At 34.3% G+C, this 14,413-nt stretch overlaps 1 protein-coding gene across 1 annotated transcript; it reads left to right on the forward strand.

The window, feature by feature from the left end:
* The first annotated feature begins 6,346 nt into the window (after window positions 1–6,346).
* Window positions 6,347–11,632, forward strand: LOC110036050 (replication protein A 70 kDa DNA-binding subunit B). The gene is made up of 12 exons (XM_020740395.1): window positions 6,347–6,624; window positions 7,468–7,614; window positions 7,688–7,837; window positions 8,047–8,224; window positions 8,322–8,592; window positions 8,702–8,804; window positions 8,876–9,000; window positions 10,188–10,266; window positions 10,355–10,502; window positions 10,604–10,764; window positions 10,850–10,970; window positions 11,250–11,632. Exons 1-12 carry the CDS (start codon window positions 6,488–6,490, stop codon window positions 11,442–11,444), a joined length of 1,815 nt encoding a protein of 604 aa, XP_020596054.1. The 5' UTR covers window positions 6,347–6,487; the 3' UTR covers window positions 11,445–11,632.
* Window positions 11,633–14,413: the final 2,781 nt, after the last annotated feature.

Raw genomic sequence — 14,413 nt, forward strand, 5'->3', positions numbered from 1 at the left:
TGTAATTCTAGCATCTAGCATTGCATGGATTGGTGGGAGACTTTATGAGAGAGATTTTTATCTTTCTTTCAAGGGGAAAAACTAAGTATTGTTTTCCTCATTATCTTATGATTTTGTAAGCACTTATCTAGTGGATTTGCTTTGATGAAGTGAAGTTTTTCATTGTGTTTTCTTCATGCTTTGTGTTCTTCATGCTTTGTGATGTGTTTTTCTAACTCTTACTTCTTATTAGGAAATAGTGGCATGAGAGAATTATGTCATTGTTTTCCTTTTACTTTTCTTTTGCAATGAGTAGGATTCATGTTTAGGATTTTTGGATGCATGCTAGAAGAAGTTTTAATTATAAATTGTTATGATTTTTCAACTCCGCCCTTAATTTATTTTTCGATCAAGCCAACTAAATTGTTAAAATATGTTGTGAAACATATGATCCGATAAATGGAGTATGAGTTCTACAATAGAGTGAGAATCAAATTTAAGTTCATACAGGAGTATTTCGTTCGTGGGATTAAGTGCAAAAAAAATAGGGAAATATACTTTGTTTGGTGTGGAATTAGAGATTTTTATGGTGACAGACTAAAAATCCCCAATTCGAACTTTGTGTTTAAAAACTAAAGTGAGACTTAGCCTTCAGGGGAAGAGAAGTGGGTGCTCTGGAGTGGGAGCCAGTATCCTCCTAGCCTAGCCACAGATTTAGGGACTAAACCTAATATTAGCCAATGATTTTCTATAACACTAAATCAGGGTAGAGAATTAAAATTACTCTAATTGGCACATACAATATTTAATGTATCTCATTTATTTATATTATCCAATTTACTACATAAGAATAGTAGTTTTTAACATCTTAAAGTTCTCCAAACCAACTCATCCAAAAAGATTATCTTTAGAATTAATATTTACATTTAGGAATAGTTACTATCCTTATATTTAACATTCGCATTTAGGAGTAGTTACTAGATAAAATATCATTTTAACCAACATTCCAAACTAAGGACTATTAGTAGTAGACTGGAATTTGACTAAGGACATCTTTCCTCGCTTCCTCGTGGGATCGATAATCGGGGCTTAATCAGAAGGTCCTATATTACTTAAGGTGATACGTGCACTTGTGTAGAACCCATAGTCTGTGAACTATTTTCTATATTTTGTACCATTTTAATTTTGTGTATTAGCCGCTAAATATAAATTGGGTCAAGTTTTTGTTCGTCTTTTGAAAGCTAAATTACTGCGTAATTATGGTTCGGGTCAAGTTTTTGGCACTATCTCAAGGGAATTGAATTGACATAAAACACGCACAAAAACAACACACGCTAGGGCGCATCAATATTCAGGGCTTATAAAAAAATTCATATATTACTTGATAATGTTATGTATACTTACGTAGTATCCCGTAATTAGGGTCCGTTTGGGGAAGCTTATATGTGCAGGCGGCGTTTTTAAAATGCCACTGTACCGTTTGGTTCGCGCGTTTTGCTAGTTTATCCAAAACTACGTTTGGCTTTTTACACTAAACATGTCGCGGGTCGACCACCGTAGCCGGCCCGCAGGCCGCGTTTTAGGATAAGCAGCTTATCATGAAACGCACAAGCTGCCCCAAACGGACCCTAACTATCCCCCCTCATAATAATTGCAATCTTATTTACTTTGAAGTCAAGTTTTTGACAGTCATTGCAAAGTATGAAATATAAGTAAGGAAAAATTAATATTATAACTGCATAAATCGTACTGTCATATAAAGTCGGGATCATTTATTTTGAAAATTAGGGTTTTTCAATGTTAGACGTATCCTTTGACCTTAAAAAAATCAGAGTATATCCCTAAACATGTGAGGAATGAACCCTCCAAAATTCCTATTTTGTGATTAATATTTAATATTTATAATTTAAGGAAGTTTCAGAGTATTTAGTTATTTTAAAAACAAATATTAAGCAAGAATTTTTATTTTTAGTCCACATTGTTCTCCTCTTTCACAGAGCATAGGGGTGTTTTTCTTTAATTTTTAGCATTTTTCTACACAAAGTTATGAGTTTTTGAAGTTTCTATAATTATTTAAATAAAAAATACCCCTATATTTAAATAAAAAATACCCCTATTTCTTACTTATACACGTCAACGCCACCACATCCTCATACACGTCAAACTTTCCACGTGGATCCCTTTGATTCGATGCCACCATCCACGCAGCCTCTGACCTAGCCCCGCATTCATGCTCTATTCCGTCATCTGACTGCATCCAAGCCGTCCTTTCAATACACTACTAAATGGATGACATCCGTTCATCGTGCTCGATCTCCATAACCCAAGAACCACTCACTTTCTAAAATTAAGATCTCGCTCGATACTAAACCAAATTAAGTGAGGTTTGTTCCAACAACTTCATCTAGGTGAGAAGAACCTATATATACGGTTACATGCGTATGAAATACAAGTTTGCTTCATAAAGTTTCAAACCAAGAACTAATTTAGGGATTTTGGTCCATCTCTTTGTCCAAAAGGTGTAGCCTCAATTAGATTGGTTCCTGAGCTTCGCCTTGAGTCCATGAACATTCTCCAAGTGTTGGTTTACTTAGGTTTTAGCACTTGGTATGACTTCAATCGAATGTTGGATCGGGTTTGGTATAGGACTATGTTAGAGTGCTCGGGAGAGACGAGTTTGGATTGAGGAAGTCTCCGTTAGCTCTTGTAAAGCTTTTGGAGCAATCAATTTTGATTTTTTGTTGACTTAGGGTAAGGCAGTGAAATGTTCTAATTTTTAAGTTTAAAATTAGGGCTAAGCAGTGAAGGAAAGGGCTAGAAAGTGATGGGGATCAACTTCTCAAGGTTGCTAGAGGATCTCAGAACAATTTGGCAGGGCTTCGCCATGGTCTTAGCACTTCTCTCCATTTGGTCGTGAGGGGTGCTCAATTTATACCCATGGCCATTGTGCAAATTGGGCAAGCCAGGGTGGCCAAGATGAAGCCTAGATGGAGGGAAGAGAGGCTTCATTGCCCAATGGGAATGAACCATGTTAGGGAGTCCTAATTTTGGGTTTGAGCCTTGGAGGGGCTCTCGGGCTTGGTGTTTTTGGTCGCTCGGGTGCCCGGTCAGGGAAGGCGTGGTCACCTCCACACTGAGGGAGGTCCGAGAGGTTGTGAAGTCAAGTTAATTTAGTCGAAAGATTGTTCATGGCCAAGATCCAAAGGGAAAATGAGGTTTGCGTTTGATTTGACTTGTGTTGGGTTGAACCCCTTGGTCAAGTGGCTAGCTCAAGATTAGAAGGGCTATAGTGATTTTCTTGACCCCAAGGGAGGTTTAGGTGGGTTTAGGTGGCTAGTTTGAGCATGGAGAAAAGGGCTTAGATGTATCATGAGGATGGGATGACTTGTGTGAGAAGGAAAAGGGAAGAGTCCTTTCATTTTTGGAAAAGTTGACTCACATAGAGCTTATGAATGGCTTCATAGGTCATATCATGACATGCATGATGTCCTGAGCAAATTTCATGAAATGGAAAACTTTTATTTTTATGAATTTTAACGGAAAATACCATGATGCCAAAATTGGGCAAAAATTCAAATGTATGCATGATTTGATGTCATGATGCATGGTTTCCATTAAAAGGCTGATGAGGGAAGAAAATTTGTCATGCGGGCATGGATTTGGAATTTTCAAATTAACGAAATGGGCTTTTGGAAAGGCATGTGGAAATGGGTTTTTTAAATATTCATATGGAGAAGAGCTTTTAAAATGCAGGGAATTTTTTTTTTAATTAATCATAGGCTAAATCAAATGGGTTTGAATTTTGAAATTGAGTAGGTTGGAAGTGAATTGGGTGAAAATTGAGGTTTTTGTATTTTAGGGCCAATTTAGTAATTTTGGTGAATTTAGGTAAATTGGGTCAGTTTGGGAAGTTTTGGGATGTTTAGGATCAATTTGGAAAGTGTTATGGTATGTTTATGGAATTTTGGTGGAATTTGACAATTTTTTGTAAATGGGTGTATTTTGGTAATTTTTGGGTAATGTAAGGGTATTTTGGGAATTTTGGGGGAGATTGGAGTATTTTGGACAATTTGAATGGTTTGAAGTCGGATGACCTCATTTTGGTGAGAATTTGAGAAGCTGGGCGATTTTGAGAATTTTAGGGTCTTATGTGTATTTTGGTACTTTTGTAGAACTTTGGGGGGGTAGAAGGCTGAGGTTGGATGTTTATGTGGAATTGGAGGTCATTAAACATACTAATCATGATGTTTCCCTTCTGATGCCATGAGACCAATGGGAGAGCCGATTTTGGATCCTCCATGTGTTGATCCTAACCACCCTAGCCAAATGCTAAGGGCTTGGGGGCCACCTACATGAGTTTCCAAAAGAGGGGAAAAAAGTCAAATGTTAATGATTTTTGGGTTTGGAGATGTGTGGGTTTTTGACGGGTTCAGGAGTTTGTATAAACTTGACCAAAACTAAGCCAATCATGGCTAACCTTAAGGCCTGACAATCTTATGAGAGTTCTCTCTGAGCTTGCCCATGTTGGTTCCAACCTCTAAGTGCTAAGTGCTAGAGGTTAGAACTAGAACTATACATGTGAAACTTCAGAAAGAATAAGGAAGCATTTAGAATTTCTAAGGGAGATGGTTCCGTCACTAAGTTTCTAAGATAGTCGACATGAAAGTCATATGACTAGATTCTAGGCTTCTAGAGAGGAGAAACTCAGACCTCACCAAAAATGAGGTCAACACCCCATTAATTAATTAATCAATTATTTAATTAATTGAATTATAGAGGTTGACCCCATGGTACCATTGGGTCCACCACATGGTGTGGTGTTATGGACATGTTGGGTGAGGCTCAATTGGATTTGGATGTGGTCAATTGGTCAAGATTTGACCAAAAATGGGGTAGGCCCAATTGGTTTTAGCCATCTCAAGGTGCCACCAAATTTTTGGGGTAAAATGACATATTATGGTTTATGGTAATTTTTTAGGGTTTGGCGGGGTTAGATAGGCCCTTATTGAGGTTAGGGGTCAATTTGGGTAGACCCTCTTTTCAAAGTGATTTCATGGTCAATGTGGTTCCTAGGGTTAATAAGAAGACCCTTAGGGTTTTGGGTTGATTGAGTGACCTAGGGCATGCCTTGCCTATGGGGGTCAATTTGGGTTCCTCACCTGGTTAAAACCCTAAGTCATCCCAACCCTAGGCTTGTCTTGATGGGGCCCAAGAAAATACAAGCCTAGTGTGGAGTCATGTGCAAGCAGACGGGGTGAGTCCTCACAAAAGTGAGATCAACATAGGCTTGCTGAATTGTCGGACAGGCGGGCCCGAACTTACTTTTGAAAATTTCCAACCCTAGAAATGTATCATGATCTATGTTAATTTTTTGATGAAATAATAAAAAATCAACCAATATTATGATTAATCAATATGTTGAAATTCATTTTATTTATTTGGGATCAATTCCTCAGATTTTTTATATTTAGGCATACCATTCATCAATAATAATTGTTGGTCCAGTTCATAATTTTTATGAATAAAAAATATATTAAAATATCCAAATATGATTAAATCAAAATAATAAGTTCATATTTAAATTTACAAAATATACATTTAAAATTAAAATATATTAATTTTTTATCTACTCAAAATTAATATATAATAGTTTTAATTTTTATTTAAAATCCTTCAATTTAAATATTTACTTTTTTGAATATTTTTTATTTATCATGGTAGTACAAATTAATTCATGATTTTCTTTTAAGTACTGATTTCAGAGTCTCGGAGAGAAAAAAATATTGCATCTGGAGTCCGGACGTAAAGCTACGTCGGGATGCAATATTTTTTCCTCGGAGAGAGGCGTGGATGGATCAATGTAACAAGTAATAGCCTTCCTTTAAATGACATCTTTGCAAAAATTATAGAAAAATTCTGTACTCATCTCATAATTTTTGTTTATTTACATATCTACACAAAAACTTTGATATGTACACATTACATATAAGACTCGTGCTTTAAATCTATACACATAAAGGTGTATTTCTCTTTTAAGAAATTATAATAATATTATTTTTTACGTGGTATTATATATCTGAGTGTTATCTGCATAAATATGAATGTTCATGTGAGATATGTAAATAAATAAATATAGCGTGCTATGTATTTAAATTATAAGAGCAAATATTTTTTCGCTTAATTTCGCAAAATTCGTCCCTTTTCGGGGACTCTTTACACGGATATAATACCAATGTAGTAAATATAGAAAAACAGTATTTTACCAATCTCATTTGCATCTTCCCGCCATAAAAACAAAAACCTGCCGTCAAATTCGAAACCCGCAATCAAATTGGCCCGCGGGAGTAGACCCAAACCCAAAGCTCCTTCTTTTCCCGCCAACGTAACCTATTTGGCCTTAGTTCCGCCCGCTTTTTGTTCCAATTCCTACTTCTCTAAATTGCTCTGTTATCCTCACTCGCGGGCGCTCTCTCTCCCTCTCTCTCCCTCTCTCTCCCTCTCTCTCCCGATGGCGAATTCAGTGACTCCAGGAGCAATCTCGACTCTTCTTTCCAACCCTTCGCCCGATTCTACGTCAGAGACTGGGCAGATAATTGTGCAAGTCGTCGATCTGAAGCCAATTGGTAGCAGCACCACCCGTTTCACGTATGAATCTGTTTTCTCTTCTTGCCTATTTGCTTATTGTTTACGTTCATGGACCCATTTTTTCTTCTTGTTTCAACTTCAGATGTGCATTAGTTTCTTGCTTTATATGAGCTTTTATTCAGTGGAAAATTCTATCGTACCTATAATCCTTTTAGATTTGACTTAACCTTTATATTTTAACTGGTTCTTCTCAAAAGGGCTTTGGGCACTATGTTGGTCCAAGGAATATTATCTCTGTTATATATTTGTGATTTATATGAATATAAAAGAGGTTGAGAATATTTGCAATTTTTGACATATTGTTTATAATGACTTGCTCCAATAGGGTTGTGAATTTAGCTTGAACATGAATCACTCGATGATTAATTTAAATTTTGGTTCGGGTCGAGATCAGATCAAAATAAACGAGCTAAGCTGTGAGCTAAAAAATTTCGATTGAATTTGTTTGGAGTCGATTTTGAGCCAACCTCAACTTGAATCAAACCTGGATCGCGAACAACATATGATTGTGATTTTAGTAAGCATTAAGTGCTTAAAAGGATGATTTGAATTTTTGCTTAGATCGAGATTGGATTGAAATAAAAGAGCTCAAATACAATCCAAAACTTCCAATTGATTTTTTTTCGAGCCAATTTTGAGTAGACCCAGATCCACTTAAAATTAGGTCTTTAAGATGCAGCGGTGACTGGAAGGTCCGTTCACCGCTGCATGTCGTCCGTTGTTCGCACATCCGGTGACCGGACAATAAAAGTTGGCCTTTAACAGCCCTATGCTCCAGCCAAAGCAACATAACTGAACATTTATTTTAAGCATTGACCACCATGTTATTTGTGTGATATGCAGCTTTATGGCCAGTGATGGTAGCATGAGGCTCAAGGCCATGTTACCGACACATTTTTCCTCTGAAGTCAATTCTGGAAAGCTTCAGAATCTTGGCCTTATTCGCATTCTAGATTATACATGCAATACCATCCCTAACCAACCTGATAAGTAAGCATGGATTAACAGCTAATCTATAGTACAGCTCTAGTATCTGTTATCCCCATAAATACTTTTCTTCCAGGGCCTTGATTGTGACTAAATGTGAGATTGTTTCTGCTGCACTTGGTTCTGAGATCAAATGTCAGACCGAGGAGACAACAACACTGTTAAAATCCAAACAAGAAATAGTGCCAAAATCCGCAGCACAAATTGTGCATGAGCAGCGTATTAAGTAAGCAATTCAACATTTAATTTGCTGGATGTTTATTTCCCAACAAGATTACGTCTGTTTGTCTTCTTCTACAAAAGTAACCATACTTTGATACTAATTTCTTGAAGTAAACGGAAAAAAATAAAAGCCTAGCAGCTGTTCTTTGTGCATGACATTGTATAGTTATAATGACGGAGTTAGATTCTGACATTGTACAAATTATTAAACAGTGCTGCTCCTGCCGCTCGTTTGTCGATGACTAGAAGAGTCCATCCTCTTTGTTCCTTGAATCCCTATCAGGGTAACTGGACCATAAAAGTAAGAGTGACAAATAAAGGTAATTTAAGAACCTATAGGAATGCCAAAGGGGAAGGTCAAGTCTTTAATGTAGAACTGACAGATGATGATGTGAGTATTCAACTTTTCATAGTGCTCATTATTTGACAAATATCTTGTTCAAATCAGTTAGTTTGAACATTGTTCTTAATCACACATACTTTTACAGGGCACCCAGATACAGGCTACAATGTTTAATGAAGCTGCAAAAAAATTCTACCTGAAGTTCGATCTTGGCAAAGTTTACTACATTTCCAAAGGAACACTGAGGCTAGCAAACAGGCAGTTTAAAACTGTTCAAAATGATTATGAGATGAACCTGAATGAAAACTCTATAGTTGAAGAGGCACAAGGGGAGAGTGCTTTCATCCCAGAAACCAAATATAACTTCGTGAAGATTGACCAATTAGGGTTATATGTTAATGGCCGGGAGATTATAGGTCTGCTATATTCTGAAAGAGTGCTATTTTATTTCTTTCTGTACAAGATCAAACAAAAAACTACTTATTTATGCATTTGCTAAGAAGTATTGTTTTTCTGCATTTGCAGATGTTATCGGCGTGGTTCAGAATGTTTCTCTAACTTTAAGTGTTCGAAGGAAAAGCAATAATGAAACGATTCCTAAGAGGGACATAACTCTTGCAGATGAATCGTGAGTGTTTTGAATGAGTTAATATTAACTAATCGTTGTTGCTCTGTTGCTTTATATTGCCTCCATTGCAGAAACATGACTGTTGCTGTGTCTTTATGGAACGATCTTGCTACTACCATTGGCCAGGAATTACTGGACTTGGTTGATACTGCGCCTGTTGTAGCAATTAAAGCACTTAAAGTTGGAGACTTCCAAGGTATTACAGATTAATTAAGCCTCGCCATAATTAGACATCCAAAAGGTCGGACTAAAAGAGCAATTTGTGCATTATTACTATCAAATAACAATAATTATTAGTTTGATTTCAGAAACTATTGATTAACTTAAAATTTAATGTTTTGATTCTAGTTTCTTGCGTTCAATTAAAACCATTTCAAATTAACAAAGTTTTGCTTGAAATGACAAGATTTTGAATTGTTTCTATTTTTTTTTAATATGTATAGAATTAACTTCGAAAAAATGAATTAGTTATTTGACTAGAAATTATATTTAATTTCATTTTAGCCAGCGTAAAATTAACTCCATCTATTATTAGGGTTCAAAGTGACTTTAAATTTATGTATTTTGTTATTTCTTTTGGAAAAATGGCTAACCATTTTTTTATCATACCTTCGTTGAAACGTCTAAAAACTTTCTGAATTATTTTAAGAAAATGGTAGTGTACCTTTTACATGTAATGTATTTATTTCGAAACAAATCTAATTATGTATGACTCATGCTAACTAAACCCTGGTCAAGGTATTTTAACGTTGATTGTTTTCTCTAGTTTTTGCTTGCTTTTAATTTATTTAATCAAGGAATGTTTTTTGGGATTAATGGGTGTTTGATATCCAATTAAATAAGAAATGCATTAATTTTGTATTTAATTTTAGGCAGTTTTAAAAAACAAGAAAACATTTATGAGTTATTATTTGTTAAAAATAACTAATTATGGGCTTTAATTAATGTGTACTAATTATATTTAAGATTGTATCTTATATTGGCATTAATGTGTAACAGAATTTATTTCAAACATTCAATAAACATAAATCAATGTAACTTAATAATTCTTTCAAATTATCTTCACCATTAGAATATTTTTTACCAGTTTTATCAAATAAGAATCAATTTTATTTCACAATTCAACCTAACATAAAGATATACAATTTAAAGTTTTACGATATATCACAACATACTAGAAATAGAAACGACAAATAGAAAATTACACCTAAATTGATTTGATTTAACTAGAAAAAACATCAAAAAAAAAAAAAATGTTTTCCAAAATTATGACGATGGATGCCACTTTCACATTAACACAACCAAAATTTGGCATACGTTGTGCTTTACAGAACTGCTAGATTTGAGTCTAAATATGGTTGTCTCGCCAAATGGTTTCTCTAGGTGTATCTCTGTCAACGCTCACCAAAAGCACCGTGCAGATTAATCCAGATTTGCCGGAGGCAAAAGCACTTAGGTCTTGGTGAGTTGTTATTATGGAGATAGCGTTCTTCTTTTAATGCTGGTGAAATAGTTTTTCTGGTCGCCTCAAGCTCCATGCAACATGGCAGGTATGGCTCCAATGGCAAGGATGTAACAATGGCGCCCATAGGTTCCACTTTGAATTCCATCTCAACGAGGACTGGACAGAGATCTATGTACTCTGATAGAGTTTTCCTATCTCACATTATTAATGACCCTACGTTAGGCCAAGAGAAGGTAAGCATTTTTTATCTTTTGCGTAAAAATATTTTTGTTTTGACTTCCGTAATGAACTACGTTTTTTTTTACTTGCTCTAAATGGCTACCTTGTTTTCCAGCCCGTCTTTTTCAGCATAAAAGCTTATGTCAGCTTTATCAAGCAAGATCAGACAATGTGGTATCGTGCTTGTAAGACTTGCAATAAGAAGGTAACGGATGCTGTAGGATCTGGGTACTGGTGTGAAGCATGTCAGAAGAATGATGACCAATGCTCTTTAAGGTACTCATGCTGTAAAAAGTGTAGTATCTATCAGATATAATAGCAAAGAAATAATTCCTTACCCATGTTTTCGTATTGGGTGTAGATATATAATGGTGATGAAGATTTCAGATTCATCAGGTGAAGCTTGGGCTTCTGTCTTCAATGAGCAAGCAGAAAAAATTGTTGGTTGCACTGCTGATGAACTTGACAGGATAAAGTTTGAGGTAATTTGCTTTTAAATCATATGAGTTGCCTATTTTTTCATCACATTTGCTAATGCGTTTGTGTGATGATTCAAATTGTTTCATTAAAAAAGCTGGCATGAAGTATGCCTTTGTTATTAATGTAAAACCTTTGAAGCTACTATCTTTTAAATGTTGAGCTTTTAAACGCCACATTCCATGTTCTATATTTATAATGTCTTTTGCTTATGTTTGATGCCAAGTGCTCCACTGATATTTGATGCTCAAGTGCTCCACTGAATATTTTCAGTATTTTTTCAGGAGGGAGAGGATAAATTCCAGCTCAAGCTAAAAGAAGCAACATGGATTCCTCATCTTTTCAGGGTAAGCGTCTCGCTATCTGAGTATATGAATGAGAGGAGGCAAAGGATAACTGTTAGAGCCCAGGCACCTATAGATTGCTCTGCTGAAATAAGATATATGCTGGAAGAAATCTCAAAGATCGCAATTTCTTAAGTTCGTATGCTGGAGTCATCAAATTGAAGCAGTTGAATGGAAATGAGCTCTTTTACCTTTAGTGGTAATATATTTTATGGAGAAGCTAACAACATTTTTCTCTTTAAGAGATTTTGGCTATCATTTGTTTTCTAGGTTTGTGGTATTAATGTTTATAGAGATCCAACTATTTAATGCAACTAAGAAATATCAAGCTTTATCTAATCAAAGTATACTTTGCATTATTTCAAAAGGATTTTGGGATAAATTTGTTTGACCTTGATTTATTTAGAGATTCATCTCCTTGATTAGGTTCTTGTCCAGCTCTCCAAATATTCGTAGTCTCTTCAATAACCTTTCAAAACTTGTTTGAAGTGTTCTTTAGATTGTTTAAATCTTGTAACTTTTAATGTACCTTTTGTGATGGATTTTAGATATGTAAGATTATGCTATTATGGTTTTAAATTTTTAGTTTTGACAATTCTTAAAAAAAAAAAAATCAGTTTTATTATATATAATTGAATAATTGAAAAGTTTTTGTTAATTTCACTGTTATTGAATTTATTAAGATAAAAAATAATCAGTAAAGATGGAAATGCCCAATAGTATTTAGCATGTTTTTAAAACTCAATTTGAATTGCTTTGTTTCGACTGATCCAATTGTAAATTGGTCATTCATTCAGTTTTTAAGTTGAGAATTATTTTTTCATAGAAACAAGATTTAATTGGTTTGGTTTTAAAGAAGTCAGTTTAATATTAATTAACTACGATTTATTAAATTTAATTTAATGGTTAAAATTAATATATAAAACAATAAACATAAAATGTCATGTTTTTAAATTTTTATGAAGAATATTTTTTTAAATATTTAAAATAGTTCTAAATTAGAATATTATTTATTGAATCAATGAATTTGATAATCAAATATTATTACTTTTAAATTTAATTTTTTCAATATTTTGAATATTTATTATATTATTTGGTTAAAATTTGGTTTAATTTGGATTGGACCATTAAACTTTGCATATTCTTATTTTTTTCTATTCAATCTCAGGTTTGATTTTCATAATTTCGATATTTAATATTTTATTTAGTTAGCCATTGAACTATTTTTGTTTTCAATATAACAGCATCTTTACAAATTATTAACATCTTTAGAACTGCATCCTTAAGGTGTGACTTTAACAACCCAAGAACTAAGCAGAGAATACTAAACTGGTCGAAATTGTACGGATTGTTAAAAGGCAAGAAAGATAAGTGTAAATCATCGAGAATCAACTTTGTCGGAAGCTGATAAGTCAGATCTGATGATTTTTGGAATGTATTATCTTATGCTTTTTATTATCTCTTACATATATTAACATTGGGGCATTTACATACATAGAACATAATTTTAATGTAGTTGCATATCTCACCTAGATTGTCATATTTACACAAGATTTAAATCTTTAACCTCACAAAAAAGCATTATTTTAATTTTGTAAAAGTGAAGTATATCTATCAAAAGCAAGACTAAAGGTCTCATCACCAAAAGATGGAAGGCTCGATTGACTAAATATAGATAATTTGGGTCAGGACCAGAAGTCGGTCGAACGGAGGCCGTCCTGGCCAAAATAGAAAATCTATCAAACGACATCAGCCTAACTCTCGCCCCAGCATCATCAGCCGCCTCAGTCAAGAAACGACATTAGCCTAACTCTCGCCCCAGCATCATCAGCCGCCTCACAAAAGTCTCCAAGGCTATTTCAATTGTACCTTTTGTCAAAGGATGAACTACTTACGAATTACCATAATGTACACTTTGCACAACATTCTTGGGATTGATAGTCGACAATTGAAACAAAGAAGCTGCCTGGTTGACTGACCAAACCAAGTTTGAACGACCAAATATTAACTAGAGCTAATTGACAATCCCAACTCAGTATAGTTGATCGAACGAGCCTTGCAACCAAGTCACCCCAATCGTAGCCGACCGAAAGAGCCATGCGACCCAATGACCCCAATCTCAACCGGCCAAGCCATAGTCTTATTATTGTAAATACCCAAAATATCATGCAACGCCATCTTTCAAGCTGGGGTAAACATATCATTATGCACATGCTACCCCCTCCCTTATAAATAGTGGATCATTTCTACAATAATGACTAGTCAATCTAGAATTTCTTGTTTTGTTATTCATTAGTGTCACACACACTCTCTTTTATCTATCTTTCTGTTTTTATCTATGCTAGTTTTCTTGGAAATATAAAAAATAATGCATCAATATTTGATTCATTATTTTTTATATTTCCAATGATCCAGCAGTTCGAATATTCCTTGTGAATTCCGCACAAAGATAGTTGATTTTTTCATATACATTGCTTTCTATTGTTCCTTGTGAAAGGAATATTTTCTTTCTGAGATTTTCATATGAAGTCAATATCTGTATTTTTTATTTTTTATTTTTGGTCATTGTCCAAAATTTATTTTCCAAATGGCTGACAATTCTATGCCACTTGCGAGGGCTCGAGATGCATCAGATGAAGGCAACCGCTAGTTTTAGAAGATGAAGACAAATATGCCTCCATCATTTGGTAGGAGCTCATCAATATATTTTAAAATATAAATAAAGTAAGGAAAGCTTGATTGCTTGTTTGGTTAAAAAGGAAAAGCAAAAAACTATTCGAGAGTTGAGGAGAGTATATTGGGCTTGGGAGAATTATTAATTAGTGTTGAGGAATTAAGATACTTGATTGAAATTAATTACCTGAAATGGTTTGTCATGTCTGGCTGTGCACAATAATAAAATTGATTATTGACGTGAAAAACTGAAAAAAAAAAGTATTCTCTTGGGTTTTAAATTAGTAAATATCAAGCCGAAATGAAATAACAATAATAATAATTTTAGGCATGGGAATACCTTTGAAATACAAGATAATTTAAATGTAAATAATTTATTGTACCATAGTCAAATAAAAAAAGATTAATTTACATTAATTAAGAAACTAAAC

Source organism: Phalaenopsis equestris, unplaced genomic scaffold (genome assembly GCF_001263595.1).
Source record: "Phalaenopsis equestris unplaced genomic scaffold, ASM126359v1 Scaffold201904, whole genome shotgun sequence".
In the NCBI taxonomy this organism is placed as follows: Eukaryota; Viridiplantae; Streptophyta; class Magnoliopsida; order Asparagales; family Orchidaceae; genus Phalaenopsis; species Phalaenopsis equestris.